The sequence below is a fragment of the Lygodium microphyllum genome, chromosome 23 (genome assembly GCF_053477565.2).
Source record: "Lygodium microphyllum isolate KBCC chromosome 23, Lygodium_microphyllum_v1.1.10, whole genome shotgun sequence".
Classification (NCBI taxonomy): domain Eukaryota; kingdom Viridiplantae; phylum Streptophyta; class Polypodiopsida; order Schizaeales; family Lygodiaceae; genus Lygodium; species Lygodium microphyllum.
The window spans coordinates 75,723,834-75,747,067 of NC_141157.1; the positions used below are offsets into that span (position 1 = coordinate 75,723,834).

The window sequence follows — 23,234 nt, forward strand, 5'->3', positions numbered from 1 at the left end:
AAAGCATCACTGTGTGTAGTGCTAAGACCCCTATTCCTCTAGTTCTTGACAACAATTCAACAAAGGCAATCCACCCCCTCTTCAGTGCGATCAACATTAGGCGCATGCATTCTTGACTAGAAACTATGGAAAGCTTCATTGATGGAGCAATAACAACCATTTGCACTCACAGGGATGACATGCAATGTTACAATTGCCTCACACTTGTGAAGCTCCATCCAACAAACACCATAAAATCCGTCATTCTTAAACAAATGCCTAGGACATGCCCATCCTAAAACCCGAAAGTTCGGCCTTAGCATTGATGCATGAGAACTTGAAAGATCGGCCTTAGCATTGATGCATGTGAACCCAAAAGATCGGCCTTAACATTGATGGAACTAATGGTGCGACTTGGAGTATTTAACAAATCACAAAGGGATCGATGATCATGTGTCATCCATTTAGGTCCTTATGTAGGCAATCAATGAACCACACATGGCATCATAAGTCCAGCCATGCATGCGCACATGCACAAAACTAATGTATTCTAAAATAATCTAAAACAAATTTTCTTACCTTGATGTGATGGAAATTTGTTACCTTACCTAAGATTGCACCTATTATTGCAGTGCCAATGCCCTTGGAATCCTATTTCACTCACGGGCACATAGGGGTTGTAGGATATGCAATAATACAAGAAATTATTTATCCCATATTCAACATTTATAGGGCATCACCAAAGTGAGAGGGAAAGTAAGCCCTTACAAATGCTTTGATTTATGTGAGGATCATAGAAGCCTATGGACTATTAGCTTGCCTTTTTCAAATCCTTCCTAATCACTGCCTCATAACTTCTTGTATGCTTTTGTTAGTGCAACAATTCTATGCAAAAAACTTCCATATACAAACTCTTGTTGGGATGATTATGAAGGATGCTTGGGAACCTCTTGCTATTTTCTTGTATCCCCATTGGTGCTTGGTGAGATGGGGCTCTTAAAGCTATGTTGCAGAGCACAACATTAGAAGGAGTGGGATTGTGTGAACCCCACTATCACACCCTAGTTGCATAAGGTGACTTCGAGGGCAATGGAGTTTTCATCTGGACACCATAACCTTGCTGAACTTTCTGAAATAGGGGTTTCTGTCGCAACGATAAGGGGGACAATGAATCAAATTTGTAAGCGATCCTATGAGTGAAAACTTTGCGGGTTGACAACTTCACCTATGTAGGTATGGGGGTGCCACTGATGAGCATTATAGATGTGGCCCCTCCCTCGCAAAAGCTCACAATGTTGAACATTATAGGGAAAAACAAAGGAAGACAACTCCTTTTTCCCACATTTGAAAACTGCAAAAACGTATGGTGTTAAAGAAATCCAAACGATGGACAAAACCACGGCCAAAAAACTATCTGCCCCCACCATATATCGTAAGGCATGCTTATGGAATTTATCATTATCATTATCATTATTATTAATTTGTTGCCATCAGGACCTCACTCGATCCTATCCAGCCATTAGAACTATTCTGTGCCAAGGTATTCCACGCAATATCAGGCTCCCCGTGGAGAAAGGAGACACGCGGATTCGATACACCAGGTATGCCCTTGCAGGCACCTGCCTTCCGATCCCGTTCTGCGTCCTCTCACCCTCAACAAGCTGCTCTGTGGACTGTCACAACGTTCTCTGCAAGCTTGGGGACTCTTCGCCACACCAGATAGCCTGTGTGGCCTATGTAACCTAGACAAGGTATGCTCCTGCAGCACCTGCCTTCTGATCTCGATTTGCATCCTCTCATCCTCAAGAAGCTGCTCTGTGGGCTGTCAGAATGTTCCCTACAAGCCTCGGGACTCTTTGCCATACCACATAACCTGTACGGCGGCCTATCTAACCAAGCTCTGGCCACGGAAAGCATTCTGTGATTTTCAACAGTTCATCCTGCAGTGGCACTTGTCTTCGCTCCTTACGCAAGACTGCTTGCGGCCACAACCTACATCGAATCTTCATCCTGATTGCTACAACTGCACACTTGCATTCGGGCTTATCCTGATTGTAGGGGTCTCTTATGTCTCCTTGTCATCTCACCTAGCAGTTTGTTACCATGTCGGTAGAACGTGCCCTTGAAGGATGGGAGGGCGTTCAGAGACAAGGACAGGATATTGCAGACAGGTTCAGCTCACTTGCACAAGGTTTAGGATGTATGATACAGAGCCATTTGAGCTCCTCGGCTTTCCCAGCACAGCAAGGCAGTTCATCATCCACGACTTCCACTAGTAGTGCCTCAGACAGGCAGTCCATTGATCATGCAAGCTCCCCATGGCCTTGGCCATGGCTTGGCACAACGCAAAGGAGAGCTTCTGCGCCAATGAATAGAGTTCAATTCAACTGCAAAAGAAAATCTCAGGAATGTGAAGAACAGCAAACACATGAGGAGAAATTTTCTATCAGTCAGGGAGCTGCTGACATAGGACATAGGCTTGGTCAAGCTGGTGCTGATATCAGGGCATGTGTAGGAGGCCTGGTTGACCATGTTGCAAAACAGTTTTCTTTGCCTCTCAAAGGGGATGTGGAACTACAGCTGACTCCTCAATCTCCTCAGTCTGAAGCTGTTATTACCCTGGAGTTTCAGGGAGATTACATGCAATGGAAAGAAGCAGACGAAGCAGGTGCGTCTGGGAACAAAGGTAGGGTCACGACGTGGAAACGGGTGAACAACAGTAGGTACAAGCGAGCTGATGAACCTCAGTTTGTCCAGGAAGCAACTGACATTCAGGATGTTTCTAATGAAGAGTTGTTTGCTTATTTCAATAAACGACATAGTCGAATGCAACGGCAGGTGAAAATTTCTTTAGCAAAATTTTTATCAAAGATTTATCTTATCCTCTTGGAGTTTAGTTGGCTCTCATTGTATTGATACTGCTGTTTTATGCAGGGAAGTGTGAACATGACTACAACCTATAACAGCAGAACACAAGAGATTGAAAGCTCTGTTGTAGCTCGGGGCGATTTATGGCGAGCAGAGGTTTCGCATGGGGGAAACACTTCAGTGAATGGGTCCTCTCCACTCTTCTTACTTCAAATAGGGCCTATCTTGTTTGTCCGAGATACAACCCTTCTTTTACCCATTCATCTTTCCAAGCAGCACCTTCTGTGGTACGGCTTTGATCGAAAGGTACTTCTTTTGATCTGAATGAGCTGGATGGTTTCATCTGAAATGTTGGAATCATAAGTAACTTAACTCACCAGTCAGGATGTCTTCAGATGCATGTTCTGGGGCAGCACCCTCTCATTTTATGTTGAGAAAGGGGTGTCGATTTCATAGATGTTTGGTTCTTTGTGTGAATGGTCTTGAATAGGAGGTAAAAACAATTACACCAGTCATTGAGGAGTGGGGCATTTTAGGAAGGTTGGCTAAGTAGATGATAGCTTATGAGCTTGTTTAAGAAACTGCTATGATTGATGTTATATGATGCATATCATTAAGGTTGCTGTTGTCCTGAGTTAGTCACTAGCAGCTATGCAGAATTTACATAATTGCCTTTTTTCTTCAGAAGGATCGCATTCTCTTTGTCTGACTTAACAGTCTTTTTTTTTGGTGGGTAGAATGGATTGCATTCTCTTTGCCCAGCTGTGTGGTCTAAACATCGGAGGTGGTTGCTTATGTCAATGATCTGCCTCAACCCTATAACCTGTGTGAGTATATTTTCACCATTTCTGACTTATTTTGTTAAGCATCAAAATGACAACATTTGTTTAAGTTAGGGTGATTGGAAGTACAAGATATAACCAGAAACAGATACGAAATTCCTCGGAATATTGTGAATGTGTCAAGGAATGAATGAAGTGCCATAGTACTGGTCTATGAAGCATAGAGCAGCCCCTGGAAACTATGATTACCTGTCTTATATCAGCTGTCAGCCTTCATCTGCTTTGTCATTGGCTTCAGTCTCTGCTTTCTAACTCGCGTATTCTTTCAATTATGGCAGAACCATGGGCTTGTCCTTCTTTTGTGTACATTGCCTACAAAGTTTGGAAGAACTTGTGCTCTTTAGTAGAAGCCATAGTAACATGTGATGGCTAGTTTCTAGCTTTTCATCCCTGAAATGTTTACATAGGATCCAACTTGGACACGAGACATGACGCCAGCTATATCCACGAGCATATGGGCAATGGAAATTAGACTTAGCTCTTAGTTAGTCACACAAGCTCCCCCTTGAGCTTGGGAGCTAGTAACAATGTGGGTCATGACCACATCCCAAGAGCTAGTGTATCATACCACAAGCCCACACCATCTAGGTGTACAGACACGTTGGCCTATTGGCCAAGAGTCCAAGAGTGGTGATTAGCGATCACCCAATGATGCGTACAATAGGGTCTTGGGTCCTATAAATAGGACTCCACTGCCCCAACCTTGAAGTGCCCCTGGTTCATTGATACTTGGTCACTGTGACTAATGCTACTAGCATCCATCCTGATGTCTGAGAGTAAGACACTTTCCCCATATGAATAATTGCTGTCCTTAGTAATACCCTTAGGAATGAAGTGGAGAAAATGACTCGTCCATGATTGTAGCCTTTGGCTTTGAGGGATTTTTTCACTTGATCAAATACTTTGAAATTATTGTGCGATGTGAACATTTGGTCCTATGATCAAGAATCCATTTGGGTTTTAGTGGAACATAACGAGCAATATTCTTGAGCTTGGGATTTCTTGAAATGGAATTATTAGGCTACCTTGCACTAGTCATTGTATTAAACAATTCATGTGGAATTATAGAGCGAACACCAATCTTTGAGGGGGCAAATCAAGCTTGTAAGATACATTGCTTATCTTCTTGGTAATCGGAAAAGGACCACAAAACCTTGAAGATAACTTATAGCGCTTGCTGTCAGTCATTGAATTAGAGTTCTTTGGGACTTCAAGGTATGCCCACATTCCCTCTTGGAGTTTTGGAAGAGAATGATTCTATTTATCATAAAATGTAGTACAACCTTGGCCATTTTAATACTTTCCCTCACAATCATCAATATCTTCTATATATCATGTACAAAGTCGTTGCATTTTCACCCTCATGAGTTCCATGATAGTCGGTGGTTTTGGATCATAACTGAGCAAGCCTAAATGGACTTTATCCAGCAATTGAATGCTTGGCGATTATAAGCAAAATCAATTTGAGAAAAATAATACTTTCAATTAGATTGTTTACAAGAGGCATATACACACAACATACCGTCTATGGTTTGATTTATCCTTTCAATTTGTCCATTAGTCTTAGGATGCTTTGAGGATGAAATGAACAATTAGAGTACTAGTTTTTGGAGGACCGTTTGCTAGAAATGGCGAGTGAATGTAGGACATAGTCACTAGGGATCGGAGACCAGGATTGGGATGGGAGGATGGGAAAAACTAGGGGATGAGGAATAGGGACCTAAAAATTATGTTTTCCGAACATAATTGAGACACCCTATAAAGAAACTAAACAATTATGATACCTGAACTCAAAAACCTTCCTGAGCCATGAAAGTTGAAACTTAGGTGTAGTCAAATTGAAGAGTTGAAGTCATTGCTATTGTAACCAGCCTTCCTTCCGTCGATGGGTGGTAAATCCTTGATTACAACTTAATTACAGCAGCAAACAATTATTGCACATCTGAAAATACAAATTTACCTATTGATCTTGGACAATGCACACCCGATTGGCCCCAAATTTGGATCCCCTTTCAGTATTTCTTTAGCTTTAGTAAAGAAGAAGTTGATTTACAATGGGATTTTCCCGATCCCCTTCGCAATCCAAACTCCCCTTGTTGTCCAAAGTGACTAGCAAGTCTTCAATCTATTTTGCCCCTTCGAGCACTGAATTGGCCTTCATCCACTTCATAGACGATGGAAGTGCCCCAAATTCAATGGTTGGTTAGTCATTCACCTGAATTTAGCCGAAATTTGCCTTCAACCTTGAAAAATCCAAGTCTTGGAGCTTCCAATTTCTGGCAAGCTTCTCAAGGCTGGTGCTAAACCCTAATTTCTGCTGTAAATTAGGGTTTACATCAGAGAAATTTGCAATTTCTCAGTCTCCAGGGGTCCAAATGCTGAGATCTTCGGAGCAAGGGTGTGAAATGACTGGGAGATGAGAGAGAAAGTTGTAGAGAGAATTTCGAGTTTCGTCGCGAAGAATGACAAAAAATCAATCAAATGCAGCTGTTGCTTTCCCAAATGGTTTTTTCAGTACTATCCACAATTAAATATTAATTTTCAGTCTTTAAATTAATCTAATAATTATTTCAGTGCCCTGAAAAATAATCTCACTGGCCAATAGTTAAATTGGCTAGGCATCTTCCACTCTCGAGTGTCTTTGTGCCATCTTTGACTATCAGATTGGCATTAGGTACCATAAAACACCACTTCTCTAGTGTCACCCACTGACACTTATGGCCAAATGAATGACCTAGGTCAACAATTGGCACCAGATACCACTAATTACATGTGCAACATAACTTATAGCAACTTTTGCCTTTGACATTCCGTGATTTTCTCGGATCCTAGGCTCATCGATTTACTCTAACCCTAGTTGCACCTCACATGTGAAACATTTACTTAATCATGTGATTAAAAATTAATCCACATGTTAGTTGAGGTTTCAAAAATACATGTCTTCATGATGGCTACTTAGACCGGGGAATGGGACCCCTTGGAACGGGAGAACATCCAAGGTTAGGGAATGGGAATGGGAATGGGGGAAATGACACATGTCTTAAGTACCCCAAATATGCTGTGCATGACCCAAATTGCCCCAATAGCCCCCTAATGCTACAAATTGCTCAAATTGTTGTAAGTACCGTGCTTCAAAATTGCCCCAAATTGCTCTCAATGCACCAAAAATGCCACAAATTCCCAAATCCCCCGAATGTCTCTCTAATTGCCCCAATACCCCTCAATGCTCCAAATTGACCAAAATGTCCCAAAATTGACTCGATTATTCCCATAGCTCCAAATTGCCCTAAGTTGCGCCAATGCCCCAATTACCCCGATTTCGCTTGAAATTATACTATATAAATGGCTGATTACGTTTGGAATTGAGGATAGTGCTGAAATTTGATTTTATTTTGCAAGGGTTGATAGTACATTAAACTTGAATTTTGCATGGACTCATGATTGGCTTGTGGCTTGTCTTGATACTTTGAAACTTCAACTTGAGAGAGAGAGAGAGAGAGAGAGAGAGAGAGAGAGAGAGAGAGGTTACAGTGTGCACATTAGGTAGTGGAGATGGTGAACAGGTGGTTGGAGTGTGGCACAAGCAAGAATAAAAAATTGGAAAACGAAGTAACAATGCCAAATGTGACTTTAGATTGAGAACTTGAAAATGCCATATGATATGAAGACTAAAGTCTTGAGAATAAACACTAAATAATGAGTACTCAAACTGAAGACTATAAGAAACAATAGAAATTGAATAATAACTAGGAACTAAGAAGTGCAAAATGTCAAGACTCAAAAGGAGTATACATTATACACTCAATAGTAAGTCTCAATTGAAGACTCCATGTGTCCTAAAGGTTGAATGGCACATGCTCATGCTTAGAGCTCGATACATGACAACATCATCCGAATGGTGATCATCAAGTTGTAGAAGGATGATCCATCTCACATATCACTAATCATCCTCCTTGGGATCTCCTTGCTGTGCATGCCCAACTTGTTGTTACTTCTCTTGTTGCGTATTCCATACCACAAATGGATTTGCAAGTGCAATCATACTCTTTTGCAAGATGCACAAATTGGTACTAACAAATACTAAGCTAGGGCTGCCTCTTGTGATGTATTCAACAACATCAAGCTGTCCACACATCCCCCTTGTTCTTGGATGTATCCCCTTGTGATGGGATGTTGCAAAGAAACACACCATATTCGGGACGCTTTAAAAATGGGTCTTGCATTTGGGACAGTATCCTTGCATTTTAGATTTGTGTCCCTTGTGTCCCTTGCGACTGTGACTTTGGATCATGATTGGTATCTATTTGTTTCGGTGAATCATAAATTCTATATAAATTCTCGACAAAGAGACTAGCTAACTCGTGGCTTTTAATTGTTGTCTTTGTTGAAATGGATTGAGCCATTTTTGTCAATCGGTTGACCATGATCTAGATTGCATTTGCACTCGGTCCCTTTTTGACCATTGCGATCAATGTTACTAGCTCCTATTTGTCAAAAGATGGGATGATATGCACTCATACCATGTTGAGAGATTGTAGGGCTTGTGGGGAGAGAGAGTATGTACAACAAACAATGAGGTAAAGAAACTCAGAAACATTGAAGATGATGATGAATGAAGAAAAATGAACATTGAATTATGTTAATACAGTGGAGCTAGGCTCTAACATGACTACATTGTCCTGGCTGATTTGGTGGTAGCACTTGAAGGGAATCTTCATGGTGAAGGAAGCGAAACGTGGTCCTCCGGGTTGTAGGATATCAAAGTAGATGCTATAGAGGAAATGACAGTTGTAGAGGAAGTGAGACACAGTCCTTTGGGGCTATTGGAGTGAAGAAGATGATAATCAGCAAAAGCAAACCAACAAAATGTTGAATTGGCTAAGAGGAAATTGTGACTAGTAACCTGAATCTGCTCCAGATGACTGTTAGACAATAGAGTGGCTTGATGGGCTGTAAAACACAAGTGCTATTGATGGTGATGATATTTGGATAATTTCTAAGAATAGAGCGGTTGGTTTGGAGAGCAAATGTAAGAGAAATTTGCATTGAAGATGAAAACGCAGGTGGGCAGCAACCTCTGACAAGGTGTCAGGGTGGGCACTAGTAATCAATGATGGCGATAGCTCCAGATGACAATGGGTAGTAGCAGATAGCTCCAAGGGCAGCACTCCAGCGAGTTCTACAAGAAGCACCCACTAGGGGCATAGTAGAGATAGAGAGAGGAGCAGATTTGATGGAGAGACGAGTCAAGATGATGAATGAAAAAGTGTTTATGATATTGAGTGTTTGTTTTCTATTTATAAGCGTTGGGTTGTGAAACCATCCTTCCTCCTTTGATAGGGTGGTAATAACTTGATTTAACAGCAATTACAACAATCATTTATGTTAATAGTGGTATCTGGACAATCTATTGGCCCCAAAATTGGCGTCCCTTGGGGTATTTTTAAAACTTTTATTACAATTGGAGTATAAGTGAGATCCTTTGATATGCTCCTCCATCCAAGTGCCTCTTGCTATCAAAACTAACTACAACCCTCCAAAACAATTTGCCCCTTGGCTTGCTTAGGGATTGGCCTTTGCCTTGCTCCTTGAAAGACAAATTCTGCCCCAAATCTCCTTGAAATTTCTCAATTTCAATTGTTGGAATTCTAATCCTAGGCCTTCAATTTCGAGCATGCATCCCAAAGTAGTTGTTAAACCCTAATTTTTGTTGTAAATTAGGGTTTACAATAGAGATTTTCCAATATCCCCATCTCTGATGACTCAAATGGTTTGATTCTATTGAGATCACTTGAGAGATGGTTGGGGGATGAGAGAATTCTGTAGAGAGAAATTTCAAAGAGTTTCATTGTGAGAAATGTTTAAAAAGTTTTGCTACCTTGCTCAAACAGCCATGGAAGTTGTTGCCCTCAGCTTAGGACCGTCGGAAAGATTGTTGCCCCATCTTGTATGCTGTCACTTATACCAGAAGGACCTTAGGTTGCTGCCACTTGCCTTGGAGGGCTCCAAATTGCTCACTTGTTGTAGGAATGGTCGTTGGTGGTTGCATTTCATGATCATGCCATCTTGTTGATTGTAACTGTCTGTTCTGGTAGATCTAGCCCACACTTCAAGGCATCAATCCTTTCTGTGTGCGAGTCTAACCCTGATATGCGTGAGTTCTAGTCACAGGCGCCCAATCGGGTCATATAGGTGGAAGTGTAAACTATCTTTTCTCTAACCCACCGTGTGGGTCCACCATAACCTTTGACCACTCATCAGTGGCCAGCTCCAATGCACTTTTCTTTATATCTAATTAGTGCAAAGGAAATAAATTTAATAAATCATTATATAGACAAATTAATGAAAAAGAATACAAATTCTGTTTCTATAGAGTTGTGACAGCCCTCTGGCTTTTATTCAGCTGTCCTCAGCTGAAAAGCTTCTTGATATTGCTGTAGAATATTTGGGTAAATTGCATCAACAATCTCCTCTTTGACAATGGCTGGAATAGACTTCCACAACTCCCAAAAACGTTTTTTCCACTTGCATGTGCCAAGTGGCATCCTTCTAATCTTATTTTTTCAGCATTATCTAGCTTATTAAATTAATTTTTAGAAGATTAATTCTGAAAATTATTCTAGTGTCCAAAAAAATAATTCCATCTGTCAATAATTAAATTGACTAGGCCAATTTTTTCTTTCAAGTGTCCTTGAGCAATTATTGACCCTTGGACTGACATTAATTAATTAATATCTAGTTTGTAATGTCACCATTGATATTAGTGGCCAATAAATTGGTTTAGACCCGAATCTAACACTGGGTACCACCTAGTACCTATCATGTATAATTTATTATAACTTTTGTATTTGGTATCAACTGATATTTTGGGATCCTGGGTTTCACACTGCAAAATAAATAACATGTATCTCATATGTGCAAGTCATATTACACATTTGACTAAGTTTTAATCAAATGCTAAGCAAAGCAATATAATTTTATGTCCTTATGATAGATTGTCCAGCTTTTTTGGGATTGTAAGTGGAAACCAAATCGGAATTTAGGAAATGTAATACATTGAATGACTTAGGTTTCTCAATGCCCCCTCTTAGGGCCAAAAGGGTTCCTTGGGGAGAGAGAGAGAGAGAGAGAGAGGATCTACTAGAGAATCCAAGTATTCTACTTGAAAGGGTACCTGTAAGAAAGATCAATAGATAGGATATATTGATGATGCTCGAAATTCAGCTCCGTTTCTCCATATTGGTAGGAATACGAAGGCCTACCCACTAAGTCATGGCTGAAATATCCAAGGTCCCTAAGCTAGGTAGAACATGTAGATCTTGGGTATCAATAGGTGAGATGATAGCTTGATGTTAGGTACCCCTTCCAAGGGAAGATGAAGAATGCGGAGGTGTTTCACCAAGATATGCAAAGGACTACTGGGCTCAAATTTGGTCACAATCTCTTGCCAGGCCACAATAATTTGAGAATGGGCTACCCCTTGGTTCAGCTACAAATATCTTGCATTGAGTTGCTACTCCAAGTTTTGGGTCTTTAGAAATTGGACATAGATCCCAAGGTGGTTGTGGAAACCCTGATTTTTACTTTAAATTAGGGTTTCAGCAGCAATATGTGCATTTGCTTTTCACTTCAAGCTGGAATTGGCTAAGAACTATTGAGGGCTGATTGGTAGACAAGAGAGAAAATCACATGAAGGAGTATCTTTTGATTGGCAGCTTTGATGGAAATTATGATGGAACCCACAATAGAGCTTTGACGTTTTGTTTGTCTGTTATTTGATGTGTTTTGACATAGGAGGCAAGCTCTTTCTAGAGCATACATTATAATGCATTTCTTTTCTAGTCATTTTTAGCGTGTTCACGTTGGCTGAGGGTTATTTTCCAATCTTTGCATTTCTTTTTGAGTGGTTGGAGGGTGTATTCACACTAGTTTGATGAGGCAACCAGCTTATGTGACAACATCTTATTATTATTTTATTGTTGTTGGAGCATGCTGCCCAGCTTTTATTTTTTGCCTATATATAGGCGGCTTGTCTGCCACTTTTATTATCCATCATTGATCCCTCATGATCAGCCAGCCCTCCTCATTCTCTCATCGCGTTGCTACCATCTAGTGCCCACACTGATGTGTAGAGCTGCATGTTGGGGCTGATTGCTGTAGCCTTGTACTTTCAGCCAATGCAATCACATTGTTCCTTCTCTCTCTTGCGTTCTCTCTTTGTCTCTTTCTTCACTTTCCTCTGTCCATTGTGCACTCTTTTGCAGGCAACCCAAGTGTCTAGCAGGCTGATAGGCATGAGTCAACAATTGTGTTTTAGGCATGAGTCAACATCTGTGTTTTACAGGTGGGCATTGCCCCCTGTGTTGGGCGGCATTCGAGCAGTTTGGATGACTTGTTTCTAGGCACTTGCACCACAACTAGACCTAGGTGTGACAGCTGGTAGTTTTCCCCATACCTGGATGACACATTTATTGCAGGACTTGGTCTTCTTCTACTTGCCTTTTCATTCAGGGTTGTAAAGAGACCCTTGTTCTACTCCGTTTTGTCTAGGAGAGGCGGCATATTAGTTAGGTGGCCTGGTCTTTGTGCTGGACAGCCATTATTCAGACCACGCAGCCATATTTCAAATGTGGGCAACATATTTCAGACTTTAAGTGGTAGTGTCTTGGCTAGACATGTGGGTAGTTTTGCTGTGTTTCACACTAGACATGTTCTTTTGACCCAGATGACATCATATTTCATCTGGGCGGCCTCCATTTCAAGCCAACATCAGGGCAAATTTGCGTTTATTGCAGGGACTTGATTTTCGGGCACTCTTGGTCCTTCACTAGCCCCTAGCTTGGCTGTGTTTATGGGTTGAAGACTTGTATTCCTTTGCATTCACTGCTCCCCCTCTTTGCCTAGCATTGTGTGTTCCTTCGGTGTCGGATACTCTCCATCTACCTTGCCTCAGTTAGTCTTCTTTTGTATTGTGGCCCAACGGACCCTAGTTATCGCGAGGACATCTCATATTGGTTGCTTTCATTCAATGATAGCATCTTCTTTGTTTTCTTGCAGGTATTTCTTGAAGGACATCTATGGCTGATATGTATGCTGTAGGGGATCGTGTGGCTCGAGACTGTTTGGATTGACCACCATCCTATTTCTCTTTCTCATTATACTCTTCCGTGGCTTCTAGTCCCCAATTGGCATTGATGGCATCTCCTACGGAGGTGCTTGGTATACCCTCTTTCTTTGCATTTGACAAGTTGGATGGGACAAACTATCCTCTATGGTTGTGCCACATGGAGTGTTTCCTTGATGATTGTGACCTTTGGGATTTTGTTACCAATCCCTACATGCTGACATACCATGGATCCTCATGATGGTGTGACTGCGAATTTGGTAGCTTTCTAGGATCAGTTGAATGCTAGAGCCCACTCTTCTCTCCTTTTGAGTTGTACAGATTGTGCGCTCATGCATGTTAGACATCTTCGCACTGTTGCAGAGATTTAGAGGAGGTTGGCATCTCTCTTACAGATCGAGACATTTGGGCATTGCTTATCTCTTGAATTGATGCTACGACAACTCTCTATCGCAAATTTCCCTACGATGAGGGATCATATCTAAAACCAATCTTCTTCTTCGAATAGGGTAGTAAAATCTAATCAAGCACTTAATTACGGTAATTAATAACTGAGCATAAACTGGAATGTACACATTACTTTAACAATCTTGGACAATAGACACCTGGTTGGCCCCACCCCTTTCAGTATTTCTTTAACTTTGATTGCTAATGGACAGTGTATAAGTTGAGATTCTACAATCTCCTTTGTTGATCTAAAAGCCCCTTACAGTACATACAATTAGCAAGCAATTTGAGCCAATTGCCCCTTAATTCTCACCTAGGACTTGCACAAATGAAACGACCAAACTGGCCAAATGCTATCCCAATTTACAATGGATGGGTTGGCATCTATCATCCCTGTCAATTCCATGAATTTCAAGTGCTGATTTTAGTGTACGATGCCTTTTCCTGTTGGCATGGGTCCCAAGGTGGCTATCAGACCCTAATTTCTATAGAAATTTAGGGTTTATAGCAGAAATCCTCTTGCTGTCCACCAAGTCGGGCTGAGATCTGCTGAGAATGGCTGAGAAGTGTTGATATCTTTTGAGAAATTATTGGAGAAGGTGAGAGAATGCCAAGATGAGAGAGATTTGATTTTCTTTGGAAGAAAACCCTAAAATTTGCCTGCTGCCTGCTCCAGCTTGTATTTAATGCAGTCACCTACTGCTAGGCACCTCCAAAATGCTGTCACATGATCAATAATGCTGTTGCCATCCCTCGGAAGGTGTCTTCATGCTATCCCCTGCTCATTGAGGCCCCCAAATGGCTGTCTTCTGCAGCAAATTACTGTCCTTTGATCAAAAAATGGACTAGTAGTTCCCTCTCTCTCTCCCAGGTTGTAAACTAGCTGAATGACTGAGACCCAACCCCCAAAAAAGTTTTCTCAGTTTGCATGGGTATTTTTGCAAAGTGGCAACCTTCTAAACCTATTTTTCAGCATTATCTAGTTGTTATCTTCATAATTAAATAATCCTAAAAATTAATTTCAGCCCTTCTGATCTTGCCTAAAATTAAATGCGCCCATTCACAATCAAATTGACTAGGCCATTTGTAACCTGTTAGATACTATTGACACTTACTGGCTAAGCAATTGTTCTAGGGTTGACACCAACTGACTCACAAAGCCCAATTGGCATAACTTATCACAACTTTTGCCTTTGACATCCACTGCATCCTTGAGGTGCTTGGCGTGTTAGCATGAAATAACAGCCATGTGTATCACATGTGCTTAACAACCTTGCACATTTGATTAATAACTTAATTAAATGTTATCAATAAGATTAAAGTATCTTAAAAGTTCACATCCCCATGAAAATATCCATAGGATGGAGGAGACTCGGGATGAGCTTTCATTCCTTGGCACAAACATTTCTTTGGGAAACTTAGCTGCGACACTTCTCTCACATCTTTTGTTACCAGCATATGATATGTTCTACACAAGTTGTCTCACTTTTTGTAGCCAGTAGAGACTTACTTGGCAGGAGCTAGTTCCATTGGTACTTTAGCAAGATGTGTGTTGTGATGAGCCAGATTCTTGTGGAGCTCGTGCACATGGCCGTGTATCTGTCGCTATATCTTTAGGTACAAGAAAGAAAGGGAAGAGGAAGAAGTTGGAGTCATCTTTTGACTTTGATCCAAATTTTGTGGGAAAGTGTCAAGGATATTCCATGTGTGCACATTGTGGGAAGACCTTGCACCCCAAGGAAAAGCTTTGGAGCATATACCCTCATCTTCATCCTAGAGTGAAGGGTGGATCTCCATATTAGAGCCTTTGTGTACCTCTACTTCGTTATCTACTCTTACCATTGAGGTTGCGTATCTACACATTTATCAAGTGGAAAAGCCTTCTTGGATTGTCACATCCTTTGAGCAGCCTTGGCTCGTTGATAGTGATGCATGGAGTCCTATGACTCCCCGAGGTGATATACTACAGGATCTACATTCGTTAGAGGGTATCAGGATTGTTAGTGACATTTTTTCGGTGCTTGTTAGTGGTGTTGGCACCTTGCCTCTATTGTTTGACCTTCCATTGAGCTCGTGCACTTTTAGCTATTTTTTTAGGGGCCACGTTCAGGATTCTCTCTCTTTTTCGTCTATATATAGGCGGCTTGCTCTCCCACTTTCATTATCCATCATTGATTCTTCATGATCAGCTAGCCCTTCTCATTCTCTCATCTTCCCGCTACTATTTGGTGCTCACATTGATGCATAGAGCTACATGTTGGGGCTAACTGTCGAAGCCTTGTATCTGCCATTGCAATCACATTTCTCCTATGATCTCTCTTTGCCTCCTCTCCGTGTTCACTTTTCTCTTTCCGTTGTGCACTCTTACACATTTGATGTGAAGAACACATGCTTTTTGCATTGTTTGGGCCTTCTACAATGTGTATGGGACATATACAACTTCCTTTTGTAGGACATAACTGATTTTTCCTCGATTTCGGCAGCTCGACACCAAAACACAATATTTTCTTGTGTGTTTGATGTGAAGATTGAATATGAGAGCTACAACTCTCAAGGGATCAACAGTTTGACAAGTTTAAAAGATCAAGGAGTCCTCAATCTCCTCCTGCTTCTTTATATGTTTCTAATAGGGCTGCTATTGTAGGGTCTGTTAAAAAGACTGCTAGGGTTTGCACTGAGGATGCACAGAGTGCACGACCACGACAGAAACACAAAGACAGAGACACAGACACAGAGGGCGAAACTCAAAACTCAAACCCTAAACGCAAACACAAACAGAAGAAGGGAGAGAGAGAACACAACTCTGAAGTGAATGAATGCTGTAAATGAATGTAAGAGTGTACAGTGTGCTCAAGGGCAGAGCAATGTCGGAGTGTGACATCCACCGAAGACGAATCCCAAGTCTGTGACCACCATCGAAGTGTAGGAGTGTTGAATAGTGAATGGCAGCAGGCTGCTCACCAAAACGCAGCAGTTTGGAGATTGGAAACGCAGCAGTGTACCACCGATTGGGGGCTGGAAACTGTACACAGTTTGCTGTAAACAACAGGATGAAAGAGTGTCTGAGAGTGTCAGGGCCTGCAATGTTGAAAACGCAGGCTGGCTGACCCTAGAGATGATGGACAACAGACTGAACAGTAGTTTGGGACAGTCTGGAGCAGTCGCCAGCAGCTGAGAGCTGTCACCTATAGCAATGGATAGACTGAAGAGGATGTGGCTGTAGTCGATGATGGCTGGACAGCAGATGGAGGCGGGCTGCAGGCTGGAAACCGGGCGCCAACAGCAGCAGAGGGTGTGTGGGCTGGTGTAACCTGCAAAACAAGGATGATTGTTGAATGGGGGCAGCTTGTCTATTTATAGATGTGGAAGGGCGCCCCAAAAATTAGGGTTTCCACTAAACTTTCTCGAACCACTCCTCGTTTTAGGGTTTCCACTAAACTCTCTCGAACCGCTCCCCGTTTTAGGGTTTTACTCTAATGCATATTTTAGCTCAATAGGGTCTTGCATGACTTTTCTAATACTATGAATATAGTTACTCGTTCTTCCTTCTTTGCTCAAAGAAGACTTCCTTGATGGCTCAAATTACTCCCTCTGGGCTTGCACAGTGGAGTGCATTCTTGATATCTTTGATTTATGGACATTGTTACTATCCCAATCTCCCACCTAATGGAGGATCCTTGCTATTAGCTCAGAGTTTGGTCCTTTCTCTTCATGAGTTTGTAGGATTTTGTCCTTGTGCACTTGTGCAAACTTCAGACCGCAACGGATGTATGAACAAAGTTATATCTTCTCTACTAGTTGAAGACATTATCCACGGAATTACCACATAGACGAGCCTCATGATGTTTTCTACTGATGATCTTCCTTCCATGAAGAATCACATCAACAAGATGGAGAAATTGCGGGATGAGCTTGCATCCCGTCGTTAGAGGGGTTTTAGTCGAATGGTTATATCCATCGCGGATCAAAGATAGAAGGAAGTACAAAATAGGTGATGGAAGAGAAGAAAATGAATAGACGAGGTAAATATGATAAAGACAAAGCACAATGAATCAAATCACTATGTATTGATAGAACTTGAAATTCCTTGTCTGACACTACTCAGAAGCAATCTCCAAGCATTAGATCTCCTGGAGTTCCCTTGCAGACAAAAAACGTGCATCAAACAGCAGCCTCTTCTTTGCTGCTCAGATCCCAAATTTGATGGCTCCAAAAGGAGGGTAAAACCCAAGGATGCCTGGTCAAAAATCTCCCAGATCACTCCTTCTTCCTCTCGGATATTATTGAGCAAATATATACTATATTTAATAACTTATTAAAAAAACTCTCTCTTAAATAAAAATAATTTATTGAACTAATAAAGTAATTAACAAAGAAATAACTAAAGAATACATTATTTCAAAAATAAGTAACTATTCAATACCTCTTATATATTTTTAAAGCTCTTAAAGAAGATGAAATTTATGTATGGGTGCCCAAAGTCTTATTGTGTGCTCAAGGCTACTATTAAGGCAACACTTAGATCTGGTTGCCTAAGACAATGAGTGATGTAAGTTCGGAGTGCTGTTTATTGCTTGTTAACTGCGATCACGGCGCGGCGATTTTTCAAATTTTCTTTTCTTACGAAAAATCCCAAAACTGATGAAAAAGCCACTTGCTTTTTGCATGCCATCCTATTCTAGAAGTTTCTATAGCTTTTTAGGATATTTACAAGAAATAATATCAAAAATATCAATAATAGGCTACACTTGTCCAAAAATCTAGTATTTTTGAACCATCCATACTTTTGACACTAGCACTAATGACTAAGATGACATTGACTTTCTTGATTAATAAGAAAGCCAAATGACGATGCACTCTAGAGTTTGTCACACTGTGCGTGTAGTAGCACGACATTTGGCAGGATGGTTTCATTAGAGGACATGGCGATGATTCTTATCACTCATCTTTGTCTCTAAAGCATGATGTCTTTTATTCCAGCTTACCTACCTCTAGAGTTCGAAGTACCATTTTGTTGTTGAAGTTAGCTTTGCTTGTTTTGGAGCACAAAGAGCGACTCAAGGAGATTGGAGCTAGTGGATCTAGCTTTACTAAAGCTTTTAGTACATGTTTGTGAGGAGAAATAAGAAGGATGACAACAAGGCTAAGAAGAAGAGCAAGAAGAAGTAGGTTAAGCACTTGGAGACTTCTTCAGGCTTTGATATAGATTCGGTGGGTAGGCCTAAATGCCCACATTGTGGGTAGGGTAGCCCATCCCGAGGAGAAGTGTTGGAAGAAATATCCTCACCTTCGTCTGGGAGCAAAGGATAGAGCTAAATCATTCGAGCCTTCCTCTACCTCTGCTCCACTTGTTACTTATAAGTCTGTGGTCCTTCACATCCATGAGATGGAGGGATCTTCTTTTTCGGCTCTCTTGCCTTCAAAGAGGCCTTGGCTCATTGTAAGTGATGCTTCGAGTCAAATGACTCCTTGAGGAGATTTGTTACGAGATCTCCATCCCATTAGAGGGTGGGCACTATTGGTGACATTTTTTCAATCCCTGTTAGTGGTGTTGGCACTTTGCCGTTGTTGCATGACCATCCATAAAGCTCTGATTGAGAAGTCCTCAATGTTCTAGTTTTGGGCTACCCACTTCTCTGAGTTCATGGCCTTACTAGACTCGATACTTGGGTTTTCTTCATTGAGCTAATTGTCTTTGTTGAGGATTCTTCTCTAGGAGCCATTTTAGGAACAAGTTGGTAGGGGAGGGCTATACAAGATTCATTCCCCTTCGATTGTGTAGGGAACTTCGAGGCAGTTGTTTAATACTGCACCTATGTCTGATTGTGCACTACCTATCCTGCACATTTCATCCCATGTTCTACCTTCTTTGGTAGTTCCCTTGTACCCCCCGTCCTTTTCTTAGGGGGATGATATGGGTGATGCAGTTGTGGATTACTTGACCCCTGTTTCTTTATCTATTGACTACATTGACGGACTTCATCAGCATTGGCACTTTTTGTACCACCCTTGGATCCATTCTGTCTTCTTTGGCTTTTAGCCACATTGAGGATTTGAAAGGGGGTGACCTTCTATTGGTTTGTCATTTCATGTGTTTTGACTAAGGGGGCAGCTTTTTCTAGAGCATGCATTACAACGCGTTTCTTTTTGAGCAAGTTTTAGTCTATTCAGACTTGTCTAGCCTTTGCATTTCTTTTTCAATGGTTGGAGGGTGCATTCACACAAGTTTGATGAGATGACCAGCATATTTAGTAGGTGACAACATTTTATTATTATTTTATTGCCATCGGAGCAGGTCGGTCGGTTTTTAGGACATGTTTACATAGTAGTCAGTTTCAGCATTTATAGCTAGAAATAGCCATTCCCCAATGGCTGGTCTGTAAAGAAATACCCTAACACAGAAACACAAACAGGAACCGTACGACAAAGCATAGACTGATAAAAGAACATAGTTAGGGTTAGAGTAATTTAGAGACAATGAACATAGAAAATAAATGAAGTGATATGACTTCTGAATATACAATGCTCATGCAGCAAACACACTATGCAATGAATGAATACTAAACCTCGAATTGCTGTATCTCAAGGGTCAGGGCGGGGGTAATGAGCTGGAGAGTGTGTTGTACTCCGAACGGATCCCAATCGCAGCAAGGCAGCCTTCGGGTGTCGAACAACAGTAAATGCAGCTTGTGTATGGCTGGACCTGAAGTAGATGGCAGTCGAGTGTGCAGTAAACGCAGGCTATAGAGAGAGAAAAACAACAAACACAGGCTGTAAACAGACAACGCAGGCTGTGGGAGAGAAAATCAGCTGATCGCAAGTAGAGGAGAGAAAATCTGCAAACACAAGTAGTGGAGAGAGAAAATTTGCTACGACAGGCAGCTGCAAACTGTGGGTGGAAGGCTGGAAACAGGCGCCAGATTGTAGATGACAGCAAGGGACAGCTAAGACTGCGATGTCCTCCGCGAAAGGGGTATGGGTAGCAAGCTGAAAACACCTGAAACTTGCAAAAATGAGATATGTTTGAATGGAGGGTAGCATACCTATTTATAGAAAGTTTGGGCCCTCCCAAGTGGGTTTGTGCTTATGGGACATTGACACTCTCTAGGAACACATTTCTTTTAAATAAACAAGGTTACTTCATTAATTAAGCATGTTTTGGGGCTCTTTAAGTGAAGCTAATTCATTTTTAGCTTAACATGGTCATCATTCCTCTCTGTGGATTCAGCACACTCCAATGTTCAGGACTCTCCCCCATCATCTGTTGCCGTCTTTTGTCATCAGCTATATCCAGTGCCCTCACTGATGCTTTGGGCTCCTTGCAAGGACTGATCAGTCCTCATTGTATTGAACAGCATCCTTTTGGAGTTCAGTATAGATTTTGCTCTTCTATTCTCTTCTTTCATTGCAGTATTTAATGCCCGAGTTAGGAGAACTAAGCCTATAAGTCCTTTCTGATGTCATCAAATAGTTAACCACATGGTCTTTGCAAATGTATCTCTTTTGCATTCTGCGTTTCCAGCGGCTTCATATACATTAAGCTCTTAAGACTTTCTGTGTGTATTTTGGTGTTATATGACAATTCCATTTTGGTCTGAGAGGTGCTTGTCATTTTGCAGACATTTATGGACTTGCAGTTTCCAAATGGTCAATTGACATATGTTGCGGGAGAGGGCCTCACAAGTAGTGCCTTTTTTCCTGCTTTTGGAGGGCTGCTTCAAGCACAGAGTCGACAGCCAGGTGAAAGCAAGATAAGTTTCTCAAAGAAGGTGAGATAGTCGTTTACACACTAAGCTCCTTCACTCTCTTTCCACCAGATGGTTGACTTCTCATATTTAATCCGGAAAGTTTTTTGTATGAGATAGAAAAGCTTTGTCAGTTGTGTGATATAGGACTTTAAAATTGGAATAGGCCCACGGTAGTAACTGCAGTTAATTTGTTTCTGCCTTATGCACGCTCAAGTCAGGTGCAAACTAGCCTCATGATCATCAAAATATTTCCGTTTGAAGTGGGACACGGGACATTCCATGTTGGGAATCTAATATTGTTTAATGTACGTGGGGCCAGCTTATCATCTGTTTGGAAACATGTACTCATGTGTTCAAATATCAGGTAGAAAAGGCATCCAGGTATAACGGCATAGTTTTGCAATCCAAGGCTAGCAGAGCAGGACCTTACCGGAAACTAGGATCCTAGTTCACATATAGCAGTATCAGTCGTCTTGATTATTTTTAGAATGCCAAAGATTTGAGGTAATGAGACTTTGACATACAGTCTCATTACCATTCAAAGTCTCATTACCATTCCATCTGCATGTAGCTGAATTTGCTCGTTTCATTGTTGCTTTATGTCTAATGCACTGAGTTTCTCATGCAATGGTCGGAGTTTGATGAATTTTCTCCCTCTGAGGCAGTGTTTGTGATTGCTATGTTTATGTGTGAAGTAGTGATGTGTACTCCACACATGAGGTGGAGTTTTACTCTCTTATGTCATGGTGAAGCACTTCTTCAGTCTGATATATTGTAAATATGTGCTCTCTAAGTAGGCTACTTATGTTACAGATGAGTTGGGGTACACAAATAACCCCTTCCATACAGCTGCCAGAAAAATCTATGTCCCTTGGGGTGGTGCAGCCATTAGCATGGCATAGATCAGGTGTGATGATGAAACCTCGCATCCAGCTTAGGTATGCTATATAACATCATAAAAGTAAGTGGGTTTTACTAACTACTAATCTGTCACCATGTTGTTCATTAATTTGTTCCTTTTGATTTGCAGTGTAACTCCTACTTTCGGAGGGCGAGCTGCTGGATGGAGAGCTGAGCTTATTCATTCACCCAAGGAGAAGCTTAGCTGGTCTTGTGGTTGTGCTTTGACAATCCAACCCACGGCTTATTTCTCAGTATCGGTTGGTTTGCACTCTCTCTTGTTTTTGCTTGTTTCTTCAAGAGAGGAATGCTTTGAGTACCGTATACATTATAAAGTTAAATGCCATGAGGATGACATGAGTTTAATGCTTTGGTATACTCTTACTCTTTGCTATGCAACTGAAATCTTCTAAGTAGTCAAGTTGTCATTTCCATTCTTCATGTTCTGACATATACCAAAGTCACTGTGTAATGTTTGTTTTGTGTGCTGACATGAGTTTAATGCTTTGGTATACTCTTACTCTTTGCTATGCAACTGAAATCTTCTAAGTAGTCAAGTTGTCATTTCCATTCTTCATGTTCTGACATATACCAAAGTCACCGTGAAATGTTTGTTTTGTGTCTGATTTTTTCTTAATCTGCTTGTTGCAGCTGGGAAAGTCCAAACAGAAGGGTGTCTATTCAGGAAGTACAGGTCTTGTGCTATTGGTAGAGGCACCGATCGAAAACCCAAGGAGGGCAAGCATATCAGTTCAGTTGAATAATGATGTGGAGTTCTGAAGTTGGCTTATTTCACAGTCAAGTTTCAGGGCATGTAGATGGTGCATCGCTGCTATGGTTCACATGTTGGAGTCTCAGATCTAGTACTGGTATGCCTGTCCTACTGCAAGTAATAGGGACGCTTGTGACGAGTACTGCTATGATGCGTAAGCTGACAGCATGGATAACACATCTGTATTTTTGTACAAATTATCATGGTGCTTGTTTTCGTATATTAGAAATTAGGATATATTACAATATGGCATACCTACACTATTGTAGGCTAAGGTCAGGTTTGTACAGGGTTATTTAGATTTGAATACAGGGATCAGTTAAGTTCCTGCTTGGTGCTAGTATGGTGATCTTATGCATCTTGGTTTTGATTGGACTCATGTGAGTTGGTATTGTCATCAGTAGAAAGTTTAACACTGTAAATAATATTGCAGAAGTTGGAGTGCTGAACAATGTAGAGTTCAATGCTTGAGACAACTTGTGAAAGTTGGAGAGTAGGATGATCCTCGTATTTAGATGTGAAAAGGTCTTTGTAATACTCAGGAATAGCTTGAG

At 41.2% G+C, this 23,234-nt stretch overlaps 1 protein-coding gene across 1 annotated transcript; it reads left to right on the top strand.

Moving 5' to 3' along the window:
* The first annotated feature begins 1,456 nt into the window (after positions 1–1,456).
* LOC148016348 (uncharacterized) lies at positions 1,457–23,020 on the top strand. The gene is made up of 8 exons (XM_087663997.1): positions 1,457–1,730; positions 1,809–2,817; positions 2,914–3,153; positions 3,585–3,674; positions 20,880–21,029; positions 21,822–21,946; positions 22,039–22,168; positions 22,560–23,020. Exons 2-8 carry the CDS (start codon positions 2,083–2,085, stop codon positions 22,686–22,688), a joined length of 1,599 nt encoding a protein of 532 aa, XP_087520123.1. The 5' UTR covers positions 1,457–1,730; positions 1,809–2,082; the 3' UTR covers positions 22,689–23,020.
* The last annotated feature ends 214 nt before the right edge of the window (positions 23,021–23,234 follow it).